The sequence below is a fragment of the Colius striatus genome, chromosome 5 (assembly GCF_028858725.1).
Source record: "Colius striatus isolate bColStr4 chromosome 5, bColStr4.1.hap1, whole genome shotgun sequence".
NCBI classification, from domain to species: domain Eukaryota; kingdom Metazoa; phylum Chordata; class Aves; order Coliiformes; family Coliidae; genus Colius; species Colius striatus.
This window is the reverse complement of record NC_084763.1, coordinates 10,457,190-10,474,110: the sequence shown is the minus strand read 5'-3', so window position 1 is coordinate 10,474,110 and position 16,921 is coordinate 10,457,190. Positions and strand designations below refer to the sequence as shown.

General features: G+C 41.1%; 1 protein-coding gene across 3 annotated transcripts in view; it reads right to left on the bottom strand.

The window, feature by feature from the left end:
* PDE1C (phosphodiesterase 1C) overlaps positions 1-16,921 on the bottom strand; it is a 190,010-nt gene that overhangs the window by 7,540 nt on the left and 165,549 nt on the right. The window contains exon 18 of one of the 3 annotated variants that reach the window (XM_061996473.1): positions 521-7,748. The exons of the other annotated variants lie outside the window; for them this stretch is intronic. Coding sequence (XP_061852457.1) covers positions 7,735-7,748 — 14 coding nt within the window. The 3' untranslated portion in view covers positions 521-7,734. Of the gene's footprint in view, positions 1-520; positions 7,749-16,921 lie in introns of those variants that run through there. 3 annotated transcript variants of the gene reach the window in all.

The window sequence follows — 16,921 nt, the reverse complement described above, 5'->3', positions numbered from 1 at the left end:
TGTAGAAGGTGCTATGCAAAGATGTAGCTGAAATGCTGTGAAAGGAGGTCTATGAGCAATACTGGAGCACAGGACACCCACTCCATGGGATTGATACTCCTAATCCAAGTGGTACATGGGGAAAAAAAATCAAACAAGCAAGTGGGAAACACCAGGGTGTGCTGTTGCTTGTTTAGATGCTCTTATGAGCTACAATTTCAGTCAAAAGAGAAAAGGAGAAAAGGTGAGGTTGACGTCTCTAATCCCCAGATTTACCTCAGGGTCCTTAAATAACCTATTTGAAATCTCTTCCTCCATTTCCCTGTCTTTGGAAATTAGGTAATACCACTACCTCCTTCTCACAGAGGCAAGTGGTGAGAAACGTCTGCTGTCCAAACAATGTTTCTGCGCTCAAAAAAGTTATCACTAGTACTCTATGGGGAGATGGATGCTCGAAAGCAAACACCTGGATCAGATGTAGAAAGCACCAGAACAAAACAAACTCTTCTGCAACTTTAATTCAAATGGAGCAGAGACCTCATTGTTTTTATTTAGTAATATAGGATGAACATACATGGACTCAGTTACAGAAGAACTGGAATGTGGAAAAATGTTGTATACATTTAGAGACCACAAGCCTCTTCTTTCAAATAAGGAACTAACAATAAATACATATTGTTTAAAACCATTCTCAGAACAGTTGAGAATACTTGGCAATAGATGGCATCATTCATTTCGGTTTTGCTTTTTTCTTTCTTCTGTATGAGTCTTAACAAACTAAATAGTTATTTTTTCATTACCCTACCCACCCAGTCCCCGGAGCAAACTTGCGTTGAGTTTTGCTTTCAGCATGTATTTTAACTTGTTTTCTATTCCCTCGTGCAAAATAGCGTGACAAACTGCCTCTTTCTTCCTTGAAAAATGTTAGAGAACAGGTGCTTATGGTTTATTTTAGTTCAGTTCAAGACAGACGTCTCCATTACCCGTTCTGCTAATATAAACACATTCTAAAGTTTATGTTCAACTTCATACACAGAATTCCCTGCAGAATGCCAGCCGAGAAAAGGTTATTTTACAAGACCAAGATCCTTGAATTTGGTTAATTTCCCCTTATCCTTCCTACCAATAGGTTTAACATTTATTAACTTAGTTTAGGACCTGTCACTTGCAGGGCTAACCACAAGAGCAGTGATGCTGCTGTCACAGATAAGCCACAATGTCCACCCGTCCTCCCTGCTGAAGGTAGTCAGTGAGCTAGGGTATGACTTGGACTGAAGTGCCCACCAGAAGTAGGATCAGCAGAAGGAATGGAGAGATACAGATAGCCTTATTTAAACACATAGTGGTAGAAGCAGCTCCTACCACAGCAAAGGAAGACAGTGCCAGCCTGATGCCTTGGCTTCACACAGACCGCACTGCACGTCATTAGCCGGCCGTGTTTCGTGGCCCCAGACGCTGAGGTGGGACCAACAGGACTTTGCATGCAACTTCCTTTGATTTCAGTGCAACTAAAAGAGTGATCAGGCCCTAGGTGTTATTTCGCTCTAAGCTGATGTTGCAAATGCAATGGCTTTTGTCTATCGGGGAAGAAAGGGGAGGGGAAAAGGGAAGGGAATAATTCCTGTAAGAATCTGGGCCTGTACACAACCAGAAGGTCTGGTAAAAACCCAACCAGAACCCGACAATAAAAATAGCAAATATTTAAAAAAACTGTATATAAAAGTGTATAAAAATATCATCCAAGCAAGAAGAAAAGGAAAATGCTCACTCTCTCATTCTACTGCTAGGTTTTATCACTAGAAAACTCCCATGGTCGTGATTTTGTTTGATAGATGTACTCCTACGACCACCGGCAGAGACGACGGGATTACAGATATTCCTCCTACCACTGGATAGCTTCTAGTCCCAGGGTGTGAGCAGCACACAGCAGCCCATACATCTGCACTTGGAAGAGACTGAAAGAACATAGCGTGCCGAGAGTGTGCTGTTAGGCTCATGAGTGCTGTCGTGTGCTTAGGTGTGAGGGTAAATTAATTTGCCAAAATTGAGCTTCAGGTCCTCAGTCAGCTTGCCTGGAGGTAGCTCCATCTACTTCTACCTGGTGGTCAAATCATCAGAGCAGGGAGAGCTGATGCCTCAAATGAGGCACGTGTCCCACTCCTGGCTGGGTACAGATCAGAACCCTCTGTGCTTGCTGCAGATCAAAAGGGACATTGCAGCAAGGAGAGGGCAGTCTCAGCAAGTGGAAATGTGTTTTAACAGAAAATAATGACATTGGCAGCGGTCACCTGCCCTGTTCCTGCCTTCATCACACTAACCAGTCTAGGAAAGGCCTGTCTGGGATCACAACACTTGTCTGCCTGTGGAAGCAGAGGGAGCACCACACTGGTATGCACACCTGACAGTGGACCAAGAATAGAGCAGACATGCTCACGTTTTGGGGAACATAAATGGGAAAAATCTCTGTACCCCCTTCCGAGAGCGCTGAATCCATGTCTTCAAATGCAAAAGCATGCTTTTTTTTTTCCCCCTCCTTTCTACCTGGCGAGCACTGATGCCCACTCCCTGGAGTGATTTACATGAAGTCAGTGCCACAGGGCTCATGCTTTTCAGTGCTGATGTTCAGACACTGCACCAGCACAGCTCTGAGATTGGCACTGGATCAGCACATGTGAAAGCACAGGATGGCTCTGTTGGGTTTAATTATTGGGTGAAGTGATGGATTAAAAAGAGTAAAAGACTTGGTTATGCTGTCATTTGCTGAGTATAAATGGCTAACATACGGTATAGATCATCAGAGGGATGATGAGTGTCATTATTATAAATGAAGCGTGTGGAAAAAGGAGACAATAAGAAATATTTAAGACCATTTCATGAGTTCCTGAAGATTGACTAGTTTATTCTAGTTGAAGCAAAAAAAGTACTGTTCCTGTCAGGTTCCATAATTTCTAATTTTAATGGAATATTGTCCTTTAATTAAAAGCCACTTTTGGGACCCACTGTAGAATCTGCAAGGGCTAACAGGGGAAGGATTTGCCTTTAGCTAGGTGAGGTCACAGACTTTCTGTTACAAAGCAGCACAACACTATCAGCTATCTAGTTTGAAGCATTTCTGCTTCCAGGATGAGCTGGTAAAACTTTGTAAGTGCATATGCAAACATTTGCATATTCAAAGGGTTGCTTGCAAAAACACATCCACGTACCATTCTTCTCTTTCACAATCAGCTACATTTTGGAAGGTTTCTCTCCAATCACAAAATTCACACTTGGAAAAAGAAACACTGAGAAAAAAGGAACTTCCCTTCTCTAGTCACCCATCAGGAGCCAGGCTGTCAAACTCCAGATTCATTCTGAATGCTAAACGTCCTACAGTATTAATACTTAGCATGTTGACACCAGCTGGAGTTATACAAAAGGCTGCACTTTTAGACAAACACCTGTCTGCCCAGAGTGACTTCTCCAAAATATGTTTTAAGTCTGAAGTGGTGACATTTCTGTTTTTAATCTGCCACCTATTTGACCATCATCAATAAAAGGCTGGCTTCTGGCACCTATTTTTTTATCTAACGTGGACAATATTGGCCACATTCATCATGTTTTAATGATCAAACATAAAAATGTGACTACGTAACTTTGAAAAAACAAAATGATGTCAATTTGTCAGGAAAGCTGGTTGACTTCAGTATTTTGATAGGGTGCATCACAGGCTTCTACATCCTTAAAAAGTTAAACAAAACCCTTCTTTCACATATGTGAACGCTTCTTGCATGTTGTCAGAAACACAAATCACTAACTGAGTGCAGCCCAGAGAACTGTCACACTTGGAGCCATTGAAGTAGTGAACAGCACAGAACATAGGTGATGAAATACTGGCCCAGGTTGCCCAGAGAGGTTGTGAACACCTCATCCCTGGGAACATTCAAGGTCAGGTTGGACAGGGCTCTGAGTACCCTGACCTAGCTGAAGGTGTCCCTGCTCATTATAGGAGGCGTTGGACTAGATTGACTTCTAAAGGTCTCTCCCAACCTAAACCATTCTGATTCTATGATTCTATAGAAACATATTGCTTGCTTTTCTTTGTTTTTAACTACAATGTGCCCAGGAGTTCAAGCACTACGTCACCACGAGTCAGAGGTCTGCTAATTCCCTGAACACCAGTCTCAGCTACAGGAAAGAACACTGACAGGGATACTTGCAATGGTATCTCTCCCTGTTTTATGAGGGTAAAAGGCCTAGGTTCTCATTCTCAAGTTACACAACAGTTTCTGGGAAGCAGAAGATGCCTGGTACTCTTCCAGCAAGGCAGAGCTTCCTGAGAGCACGTGCAGAGGCAGGAGACTGGAGCACTGTCCCCACCACACAGCCTGAGCCACTCTCTGCAAGCAGCACGCTGGCACTAGGAGAGCATTTTGTGCCTGCCGCTGGGCACTCCCAAACAACTCTGAACAATTTCAGCGTAAGGTCAACAATATGGGCCTATATTTGCAGAATTTCTGGCTTCATTGTTGCCTCTGTAGTTTTACTGAGGATGGGAAAGAAAAGCATCTAAAAATATAATGGCTATACATCTGGAGATTGTTAGGTAAGGGTATAAAACCAGAAATCCTTTCTCACTTGTTTTTAAACATAGGCCATTAGCTGATGAACATCTATTCCTTCTCAACTTTTTGTCTGTTTGTTTCCTTTTGTGGAACAAAACAAGAGAAAGCGGTTTTGTAATTTTATTTTAATTGTTTTTATTTTTGTTTTCACACAATTGCACAGTGCCTGATCTCTAGTTTAACTGGGAGGTGCCTAAACATACCGTTCCTTGGCTCATAATGCACTAGCACAATGCTGCAGAGTGTTCCAGGGAGGTGGGAGGGCAGAGTAAGGGAATGTAGGTGTGATCCTGGGACAAGACCCCACGACAGATGCTTTCATCTGGCCTGGACTCTTTCTAAGATTTGATTTCTAGATTTCACTTTATATATTTCCAAGCTAGTAGATTTTATGGTTTTGTTGGTTTTGGTTTTTTACTTGATAATAATTCTAAAAAATGCTAGTAATCCACTGTAACTTATTCAAATGATTTTACAAGAGCAGGAGAATGTTAGAGCTAGCTCTGACTGTCTCTATACTGCAAAACATTTTGCTGCATACCTGTGTGGTGAGATCAGCACCTTTGACTCTGGTTCCCTTCTAGAATTGCAGCTCTGATCTGCAGTCCCTAAGGGACAGCAACTCCACTACCTCCCTTGTTAGGTCCTGCCAGTGGTGAATAACCCTAACAACGCAGGAAAAGCCTTTCCCAGACTGATGCCACACCTTTGTGCCAGTGCATGAGAAACAAGAACTGACCAGCCATAAACCAAGCAGTCTGGCTTTGCTGTCTGAAAGAAGTCACTCCCAGAAAGAAAGAAAATATCAGAAATGGATGGAGACAAAGATTTAGGGCTTAAAAATTATTCTTCTACTGTGCATAATCTAAGGCATCTTTAGTCACTGTACATTAGGTAAGGGAAACTTAAAATATATTGACTAAATCACCCTGCACCTCTGACCAAACACCCAGTGAGAGATTGTTCCCCCTGCCTCCAGGGAGAAGTCTGACTAAGCAGGGACTGAGTCACTGCGATGGTATTTAGCTCTGCGTTATTGATATCTCATCACCGTGCCTCCACCGAGCCTGGCCAGGGCTGGAAGTCATATTCTACCACTCTTATCAGGGCTGAATGCTGATGGAGGGGGCAATGGGGAGGTGGGAAAGTATTATGTGGTGCCATAGCCCTCTGCTCATCACACAACAAGGGGTGTGCCTGGTGCTGACTGTAGGGTCACTGTCCTCCCAGCACCCTGCTTTCCTCAGAAAACCTACCCCAGAGTCACCACTGAACCAGGAGCTCACAAATGGGAACACCATGTGCCCTTATTTTATTTAAACGAGCTGGTTCAGTGAAGCCAACTGTGAGTTCTAAGAACTGCAAGAGTTATTTCTGTACTTCTTCATTCTGAAAACATGTGATTGAAGTGCAACCTTTTCACAGCATGAACCTAATCTAAATCTCTGACTTTGAACATATGCAAACTCTGGTGGCCAAAAAAAAGAACTCAAAACATCTCTAGCCTCAATAATCAAAATCCCAGATACAAACACGCCTGAGTGAGAAGGAATTCACGTTTAAATGTGGATTTAGGCTGAGCTCACTGCTGTGATTTTTGCTAGTGTCATAGGAAGCTCATCCCTATACATGCACAGTTTAAGCAGGAACAGAGATCCAAGCTCTACTATAGGCTGGTGGTAAAGTCCTGTGCTTTTGAACATTAAAAGGAAACACCAAAGATTTACCTTCCTAAGCCAAGGTTTTACACATTCTCTATACAGCAAAGAGCCACAACAGCAGTCTGAGTCCTTGTAAAATACATACACGACTAACACAGCGAGACCCCGTCCTGAACAAAACGGAGCCAGGCAAAAACCAGTTGTATGCGTATGTCTTGATTTCCACACAGATAGGTAAAATCACTTATAATTAACTGGATCCCTACCAAGATCCCAAGCCAGAAAAGCACTTACAGACACATTTGATGTTTGTCACGCAACGATACCTTCCTGAATCGAGGCCTGAGCGAGTCAGCATTTTAACATTTCTTCTTGAAAATGGGCCACAATGATGGCTACTTTCCATGTGTCTAACTCCACTGGATGAGACAGTTTTTTATCCACCAACTCCAGCAGTGAATTTAGAACACACTTTTTCATTTTGCTTTTGTCTATCCGTACTTCTCCAGCAATGCTTTTCCTTTTCTTTGGCCTGTCCGTTCAGTGATGAAAGAAAGATCACATTGAGATGAAAGTAAGAATCGATCCGTGTGATTCCCTGTTGCCCTTCTCTTAGATCTCCAGGTCAGACAAAGAGCTGTTAGTAGTAGTCCATGAACAAACGTGGGGAAAACAGCTCATTAGCTGTAATCTCAGGTTAAGGCAGGCACGTCAATCAGCACAATAGTGCATGGTCTCAGACTGACAACAAAATTTACTTCAAGGGAATATCACTTTGATTGATTATTCCTTTCCTAATACTAATAGCAAAAACAGAACAAAACCAAGGGTTGAATGAGTCTGCCTGCTGTACAGAAAGAAAAAGATTTTGCTGTCATTGCATCCTGTGAGAAAAAATATTAAATCCTAAACAAATAGTGAAATGACTCTACAAATTCACCATTCTTGTTAATAAGATCTTCTATGGCAAGTGTAAAACTGATGGCAAATTCTTCCTACCAGCAACCAGAGAAAAGAAAAAAAGTGAAGTATTATCATGGATTTTTTTCTTTTGTTGTTGAGATTTTTTAAATACACATTATTTTATATTATTCTAATGTTTGTTTCACAATCTGAGGCATAGCAAAGGGCAATACTGGCTTTTGAAGGTGACTCTCATCTATTTGCTTGACCTGTCCAGAAAAATGGAACCATTTGCATCAGGAAATCACCATTTGCTTGTTGTTGAAAAAAAAATACCCAAAAGAACAGAAAATGCACACATACACAAACAAAGAAACAAACAAAAATAAAACTGACCCAAAAACCCAAGGCCCCCACCATAGAACCCAGAGTCATTAGCTGTGAAGTAGCCAGTGGGAGGAGGAGTGTTTTGAAAGTTGTTTAATGCCTTCCCCAGAAACTGGTCTTTGCAGAAGGAGGAGGAGAACAGGAATGAAGAAGCTCAGCTAAAATGATGAAATAAATTTGCAGTGTCTTTTTTAAATATATTTTTACTCTTCTGTATCTGGAAAAAAAAGAAAAAGAAAAGTATCAAATGCTGCCTTTCTCCCTCTTGTCCAAGGAGCAGGTAATCTGGGAAAGAAAAAGAAAGGTATCAGTTCAGACAGCTTCATTTCCTCCAAGCAGTGCAGCTTTGCTTAGCTGAAAGGCTGCAAGGTGAGGTGCACCAGAGCAGTATTTCTTACCGGCTCCACTGGAAGTATCATTCAGTCCTACACAAAGTGAAATCCACATCTCTCTGACCAGTGGAAATTCAACCCTTGGCATCAAGGGGATCACATAATAGAATTCAGCATGCTTAGATCAGGAGATCCCGTTAGGTTTCTTTGCTGTATACCGCTCTGATCACCCTTGCTCACTAGCTTTTTCAGTACCTATTTGTTCAGGAAAACAACAATGTTGTACATGTGGTATGAGAAGAAAATGCTCCAAACACAAAAGAGTAATGCTTTTTAAAAGCCCCTTTCTCCCAAAAGGCTTGCAATGAAAAGCACAGCCTTATGTATGGATAGATACCTCATATCTAAAAAAAAAATATGCATTTCATAGAATGGTGGGGGTTGGAAGGGACCTTTAGAGATCATCTAGTCCAACCCCCCTGCAGAACCAGGTTCACCTAGATCAGGTCACATAGGAACATGTCCAGGTGGGTCTTGAAGACCTCCAAGGAAGGAGACTCCACAACCCCTCTGGGCAGCCTGTGCCAGGGCTCCCTCATCTCACAGTAAAATAGTTTTTTCTTACGTTTAAGTGGAACTTTTCATGTTCCAGCTTCATCCCATTACCCCTTGTCCTGTTGATAGCTACTACAGAAGAAAGGGATGCCCCAACCTCCTGACACCCACCATTTAGATATTTATAAATGTTAATAAGATCCCCCCTCAGTCTCCTCTTCTCCAGACTAAACAGCCCCAGTTCCTGCAGCCTTTCCTCATAAGGAAGCTGCTCCAGTCCCCTGATCATCTTGGTGGCCCTGCACTGTACCCTCTCCAGCAGTTCTCTGTCCCTCTTGAGCTGAGGAGCCCAGAACTGGACACAGGACTCCAGATGAGGCCTCACCAGGGCAGAGTAGAGGGGGAGCAGAACCTCCCTTGACCTGCTGCCCACACTCTTCTTGATGCATCCCAGGATGCCATTGGCCTTCTTGGCCATGAGGGCACATTGCTGGCTCATGGTTAGTTTATTATCAATCAGGACTCCCAGGTCTCTCTCTGCAGAGCTGCTCTTCAGCAGTTCGACCCCCAGCCTGTACTGGTGCAGGGGGTTGTTCCTTCCCAGATGCAGGACTCTGCACTTGTCCTTGTTGAACCTCACAAGGTTCAACAGGTTTCAGAACCTGTTTAAGTATTTAATCAAATACTTGTAATCTTTTTTTTTTTTTCCTAGTGAAACAGGACAGTTTCTAATGAAACTCTACTCAGTCCTCCTCATATCCTCCTCTAGAAATCCTCTGGAAAAGCATAAAACACAAACATCTCTGTATTGCCTGTCCCAAGCAGTTATCTGAATACATCTGGCACTGTTATTTGGATATTGCTTATTTCAGCACAGTTTGAAAGTGCATTTGAAAGTCTCTCCATCAAAGAGATTCAGCTCACAGAGAGATTAATTTACCTGTAAGTCTGTGCATGCCATGGAGCACATGATTACATCAGAATCTCTTTGGTGCCCTTTCAGAAAATCGCTTTCAGTTTCTTTTGCCTTTGATTAAGGAGTATTTGGGCAAAGGAGAAAAACAACTGGCAAAACAAAGACCTAAGGCTTTGCTGCTGGATTGCATTATCTCTGATAAATGTATACAGTGGCTGCACTGATCTATTAGACAGGTGGTATCATTTTGTTCTACTATATAGTTAGTGGGAGACTTTTCCATTCAGGATGGTTCCCTGTACACTGCTACTACAATACATTGCCCCCTGATGAAATTCTAAGACCTTGTAAAGAATTAGGCTTTTAGCATTTCATTGACTTTTTTTAGACCAAATAGTCAAATTCCCAGCACTATTGATAGCATAATCTGACAGGCAATAGTAACAGCCATAACAACAGTGCCACACTTCCTAGATGTGTCTCATCTAAAAAGTTCAGCTTGATTTACTGTCATTAACATGATCATAACAATCCTGTGAGATGCATCGTTAGCCTCCTTTTTAAAGAGTTAAAGCTGACCCAGAAGAAAAGGTAATCACTCGGGACACATGGACTAAATGACATCCTTGAGCAGTAATTTTTTCTGAATGTGTTAAATGATTTGCTAAATCAGACAAGGAATCTGAAACAGAGCTCCAAGTACCACTCAACATGCCCTCCCCTTCCTACGTTTCCCAAGCCATATTCACAAGACTTTTAGCCTCTCTCATCCCTGTTAATGAAACAAGGGAATATGAAATGCTTTTTCCAGACTCTAAAAGTTCCCTGTGCAGAACTGAGTCATATACTGCTTTTCACTTGTTAGCCACATCACCAGCTCCAGTGAGAACATTCCAGTACAATATTCGCTTCAAATTGTTTCTCTACTTGGTGGAGCAGACGTGTTGGTTTCCTTGCCGAATTCCCTTTTGGATACAATACAGCTTCCCTGCAACTACTTTAACCTTGGATGAGACTCATCTTCTTTCTCATTTTAGCACAATAGATCCACTGCAAATATTAGTACATTTCACCAGAGGTAATTGAAAGAGGAAAAAGAATGAATATGCAGTGTTTGGTGCACAGGAAGACTTTTAAGTAGTTCACTTGGCATATCCTGAGTTTCATTACCTGAAACAGCCTCATCTGAATGCACATCTCTAACCTTTACTGTCGCTGACGAGTTTGTTTGTCAAGGTTGAGCATCGACCCTCTGCTTGATCACTAATGCAAATACCAACAACTCCTACAGCTCTTCATGTAATACCAGTGCCCACTGCGAGATTATTATTCCTTCTATCAGTTTGTAGTTTATACTAAGGCACTTTTAACTTGTGCTTGCTGGACTGTGAATGTATGTATTTACTATGTCACTCTACAGTCTGACGCACCAAAGTGGAAATACACTGCAGTTGGTCTTTTCCTTCGCACAGAATTACTCAGCGTACTACTGCATCCATACAGCAAGGAAGCTGGCTGTCAGTTTTGCACAATCAGTGATTAATCTCACACATTGGCCTCTCTTTCTGTCATAAAACAAATGTTTGGAGTCCAAGGCTTTACAAGAACTACTCGTTTTAACAGTTGGTATTTATTATGCCTGTCTAATGCAAACTTTTGCAATCTGCTACACAGTGGGAGAACAAGAACAGAACCCCAGAGGCATTTAGATTGAGAGTTTAGACTAACTCAAAAACTACACCTGCTCTGTAATGACTCAGGCTCTTCACCCAGTGTAAATCATGGGTGTGATGCTGATTGTACCAGCTGGAAGTGGAGGGCTGATCTCTCCCAGCACTGCTTCTGAAGGTGTCTGTCCCTTCCCTCCCAAAGTGCAGCACTGCGTGCAGAGGACTCAGGACATCTCCCTGCTGCCTCCTCCAGTGATGGTCCAGCCTGTCAGCACAAGGTTTTCAAATTGTATTGAAAGGAAAACTCTTGCTATTTTCTCACCCACAAAAATAGACGCTGAATGCAGACTGCAGGACACTGAGATGTGGAATAAGGATTTTGTGGGCAGTGGTTTTTTTCACAAAGTACTTGCTTGTCCCAGTTGAGGAAAGTGTTTGTGAGGTTATTGCATGATCCTGGCTTCCTCTGCTCAAACACATATTCCTTCAGCATTACAACCACACTTAATTATGAAGGAAGTGTAAGACGTCACCACAATTATCAGGGATTACACACTCAGGTTTTCTCTCTAAGCAGACTGTGGCAACCCTGTAGTTCACTTGGCAAAAGTTGTGCTTAGCATGAACAACTCTCATCTCAGCATGCTGCATGAGCACTTCTACAGAACAAGAGAACTTCACCACACCACGAAATAACACCCTTGAGGAATTATTACCTCAAGATATTTTGGAGTTAAAGCTTTAGTATAAAGACAAAACAAAAGAAGATAGCCTCAGATGACCATATTCATTCAGTACATCTCTCAGTGAGCTCCCTGTGGTGATGCCTTTTCATGGTTTTATGCTGTCAAAAAAAGAAAATCACCACACAGCTATATTAAATTGAACATTTTTGTATTTGGTATGTTTTGTTCTTGAAAATGTAGGGGTGAAAAGCGAATCTTACAGGTTTTCTCCTTTCTATTAAAATCAGATTCTCTTGTCACATCCCAATAACCATGTATGCAACACAGACTGTCACTGTTACATACTAACATTAACAGCAGATATCAAAAGGATTGTGCTTGAAGGAAAGCTGAATGCACAAAGGTTATGCATGCTATGGCTCTTCAGTCTGTAAAGGGAGAGTTGTATGCTGAATCCAAGAAAAGGCAAATTAAACCGTGAGTGGTGCTAGGGATGTGAACAGGGAACAATTACTCATTTTCTCATAGTCCAAGAAGGGAATCAAATGAAATAAAATCAAAGGAAATTATCAAGCAGTAAATTTTAAACCAATAAACTTATATGATTTCTCACATAGCACCCAAGTAAATTTTGACTTGTGTTTCCTTAGTGCCCAGTACACAGAAGAGTACCAGGGCTTTAAAGACAGTTACACAAAGCAACGGAAGAAAAATCCATCAGAGGCCATGCCAGTCAGAAACATGACCTCTGCCTTCACTTTCTGGAAGACAGACAGGTGTAGGTGGGAGGCATTGCTCTGGTTTTGTTCTTTGCTCATTAAGATCTCTGTTACGAAATGTTGTCAGGCAAGAGATGGAGAGCTACAAGGACTTTCGGTCTGACCCTGCACAACTGACAACAGACTGACAGATTGTTGTACGGCATGATATCATAAAACAATTACTACTGATGCAATGCACAATGAGAGGAAATAACAGAGTGAACATGTCTCAGATAACCTATAATCCAAAAGGTAGTTATCCTTTCCACTTAAAACAATGGAAGTCCTTACAGCTGGTGGGCCAGATTGCTAAACCTGACACTTTTAATTCCTTCTGTGGACTTACTCAATATCTTACAGGAGTGACCCCTTCATTTTGTAACCTTATTTTGAAAAGCCTGAGTGTTTCTTTTCTATCCTGCATGCTAACCCAAGCATGTTAAAGCTACTCCCAGCACTCAGAATAAAATGAAGATGTCGAAAATCTCAGCACTGGATGATATTATATCCTATTAAAGCCATTTGAAAGCCTTTGCAAAGAAAAATAAGACCATGAAAAACATTCTGCATATTTATGCTATTGTCTTGCTTCTATTGCAGCAGAGATGAATGAGGCCTAAGAAAGGAAGTTCAGAAGATCAGTGTTATAAAGAAGAAATATGCACTGTAAGCTAATTCATCTCCATTATCAGTCTCTTTAATGAATGAGAAATTTTAGAGTGATTATTTTTTTCCAAAGAAATGAGAATGTTACTCGAAGGTGCCTGCATCCTCTTTAAAGTAAGGGAAAAAAAGATTAAATGCTATTGGGAAAAAGTTTTGAATACTTGGTGTGCAACTGAATTTAAATACCATCTTTCTAGTTTAGCAGACAATCCAAGTGCTTAACATTCATTTTGCTAGGAGGAGAAATGACATTAGCACAGAAGGTATTGTGATTTTTCAGCTTTGGCACATCATTATCCCTAAATCATTCATGACGTCAAATACTTCTAGTCCTGTTCACACTGACCTTGAGTTTCATGTTTGCTTGACAGCTTGTATTACACTTGACCTGAGGTCACATCAGTGATGGAAGAAAGAGATTAGCTTTTGCATAATAGATTTTGTTTGCCTATCAACACATTATGGAAATCACGACAGCAGAGAAAAAACACCATGAATATACTGGCAAAAGTTTGGTTGCACCAAATAGCATTTGAGTGTCCTGAGTAAAGCACGTACGAAAGAAATGAGACACTTATTATGCAAAGCAACCTACAGGAATAAGTGCAAAAGCTTAGTCTGTATTTGATAATCAAATATAATTCAAAGTTCTGAACATGTTTGGAGTAAAAGCTAGATCATGGTTTTCATAAGGATGTGTTCAGAGAGGAAAAGCCCCAGTGCTTTTCAGGATGGGCTGCCATAGGCAGAAGCATAATCAAAGCCAACAAAGTTTTCAGCCAAATATATGAATCAGCATTTTGCAATTAGCACTGGGCAAATAATTGCTTCTTTGATTGACTAAACTGAACAATTAGGATAACGCTTAGCTCTGGGTCAGACACAAGTAATTGTTTTCTCTCATTGCAGAAATGACTATTGGGGAGTGGAATTTTTTGGTGGGAGGGAGCTGGAAGGGAAATGAAAGATCAAGCTGAGCCTTTCTTCTAACTCAAACAAAACTTTCATTTTTACCATTCACTTAAAGCTGTCTAAAAATATGAAACACCACTTCAAAGCAAAAATTCCCATTTGGATTTTTTTCTAGTGTCTCTTCAGTTTCTTGACAATCCCTTGTTTTGAAGTAGACAAATTCCTAAATACTTTACCCTGACTCAAAATAGCACTTTTCAACTAATATCATCTGCTGGTTTTCTTCGACATTTATTATTGCCTCCAAGTCCCAGGTTTTGACATTAAGAATAACAAAGCAGGGGTTTAGAAGCAGAAAAAAGAATGAATTGCCTAGTGATGGATTGACTAATGGTAGTAAGTAGTAAAGTTTACTATTAGGTGGGGGTTTCAGAAAACTAACCTGAAAAATGACACTCTCTTCTGTTTATCCAGCTTCTGTGGAGTGAATGGTACAGAACTGCAGATTAAGCAGCCCACCCAAGGGGACCAAAGTCCCTTTGCCTGTGCCCCCAGGGAGAGACCAGGCAGTAGGTCCAGCACAGAGCAAACGCCATGAAGGTACCTACCAAGGACCCCGCTGGCAGTTTATAGAGTGCAGTCTTTACACTTGAATTCCTATATAGTTGACTGTCGAGTTTCTTCTTAATGCTTCTACTTAAACTACTTAAATGTCAGAGTCCCAATCTGGCAAGATAACCTATAGCTGGTATGGTCAAATGGGAAGCTAGCTGTTCCACGGTGAAGGGGTAAGATGAAAGCTTAGAGTCACTGACCTCTTTTGAGAACCATTTAATATTTTTTCCTCCCCTTCAGTCATTCCTTTTGGGCCTGAGCTTGTTTCTCTCTCAGGGCTGTGTTGCATGGGGAAAAGGAGGCCTGATTGTCACAGGATTTAAGATGAATTTGTGGAGCTGGGGAGCAAGGATGACTTTCCCCTTGCTGAGGCAGAGAACTTCTACACAGGCAAATTATCCTAAATGGGGTAAAAAGGCCTATAACAGAAGCAAGGACACAGCTCCACTCCCTGACTGGTGCAATATAATGGCTGATGGTACGAAATCACAGAATTTCTTTAATGTACTGCTTAGGTTACACATTCCTCCATGCCTTTAGGACCAGGGACATCAGCCCCGAGCAACAACGGAGCTCTGTATTATCTCTAAGCAGAACTAGATTTAAAAGCATCAAAGGTAACTTGAAAAATTGTTCTCCATAAAGTTAACTACTCAAAATCCCTATTTAAGTACCTACAGTGATTGGGGTTTTTTCAGTCATGTACCTGGAATGAGTATGACAAATATTCACTTAAATTAGAAATCAGGACAAATACTATTCTCAGTTTTTAAACTTGCCATATATATCCATAACACCACCATAAAGTAGATGCAAAGAGTAATCAAGCATCCCAAGCATTTTTTGAATGATAGAAAGCTGGCTAAAATAGGAACACATGAAAGTCTCCAAGGAAAACAAAATGCTTTCCTAAGTTAGATATACACACATTCACACACCCATCAAGTCGCAACATCACCTGCGTAAGTATTCAAGGTGCCTTTCTACATCCTCTCCATGTTCTCATGGAGCATGTGTGCCACTCTGATGTACTGTTGCTGAGGTCAGGATGCTAACAACATATTTTGCATTGAGCTTTGAAGATCACATGGTGTTCACCTTCTATTTGATATTAAAACTGCATAAAAGTACGGAGTACATCCCTCTATGCAAATTCCAGCTTGCCTCAGGTGCCACTTGCTAAATCAGACACACTCATTTTTTTCAAAAGAGCACAAAAACCATTCTAAGCAGCACAGTTACTTCCCTCCAGTTATTCCACATTGTGTATACTATGGAGCAATTTTTCAGCTAGATAAATTATGGTGAATCACATATGTCTTTTTGGAGAGCAAAATGCCTTCATGCTTTCAAGAAAGCTTTTCCAGAAGGTATCAGCACAACGTTTACTGATTTCTAACTTGGGGCAACAACCTCAATGTAATTCAAATAGCAGGCTATAAGAGGAAGTAAGAAAAGGAGGGCAATTGTTTCTGGAAGTAGTCTTAGACTATTGCAATTCCAATTTGCTATTGCTGCTGGATTCTGACATATAGTACCAAGAGCACTATGAAACAGCAAGGAGAAATCCATGTGTTTGTCTTACAAACTGAAATGGGCTTTTTGCTTCTGACACTAATGGAGAAATCAGTCTATCTTTAGGACTACAAACAGAAATGGCATCATTATCTATATGACCTGAAATGCACTTTTTTATCTCTCTCAAGAAGATATAGATAAATGCAGCTCATTGATACACTCTTTAAAAACAGCACTAGCATTATGCAGACTACAGGTTTTGCCAGAGGTCTGTTTAGTGATAGTTGCTACCCAGTGGTCATGATGAGATTGGCTCACATGCAAATAATATCTGCAGGAGGCTCTAGAGACAGACAACTCTTAAATGGTTGTAGAGTTTCACAAAAACCTTCATTCCCCTTAAACAAAACTGGGAAGAGCCTTGTCAATTCAAGTCTGCCTGGGATAACTGTGAAGTCATCATCATGGCTCTTTCATGTTACTATATTCCTACACCAAAGGCATTCTAAGATAACAACATTCTGTGCCAGCTACTCTGCCACTTGATTTTTGGGGACAATTGGGACAGAAAGAAATTAAGTCCTTGTACTTTATCAAGATGGAATTTTCTACTTCTTGATCATGGAATGACTGTCAAGGAAAATTAAGCCCAAAAGGCAGCTTTATGTGTTGGCATTGGCAGTGTATACACAGAACATGTATGAAAGGCTTTTAAGCTATTGTAAAGCAACAGTATAGCTCAACATAACCAAAATAAAA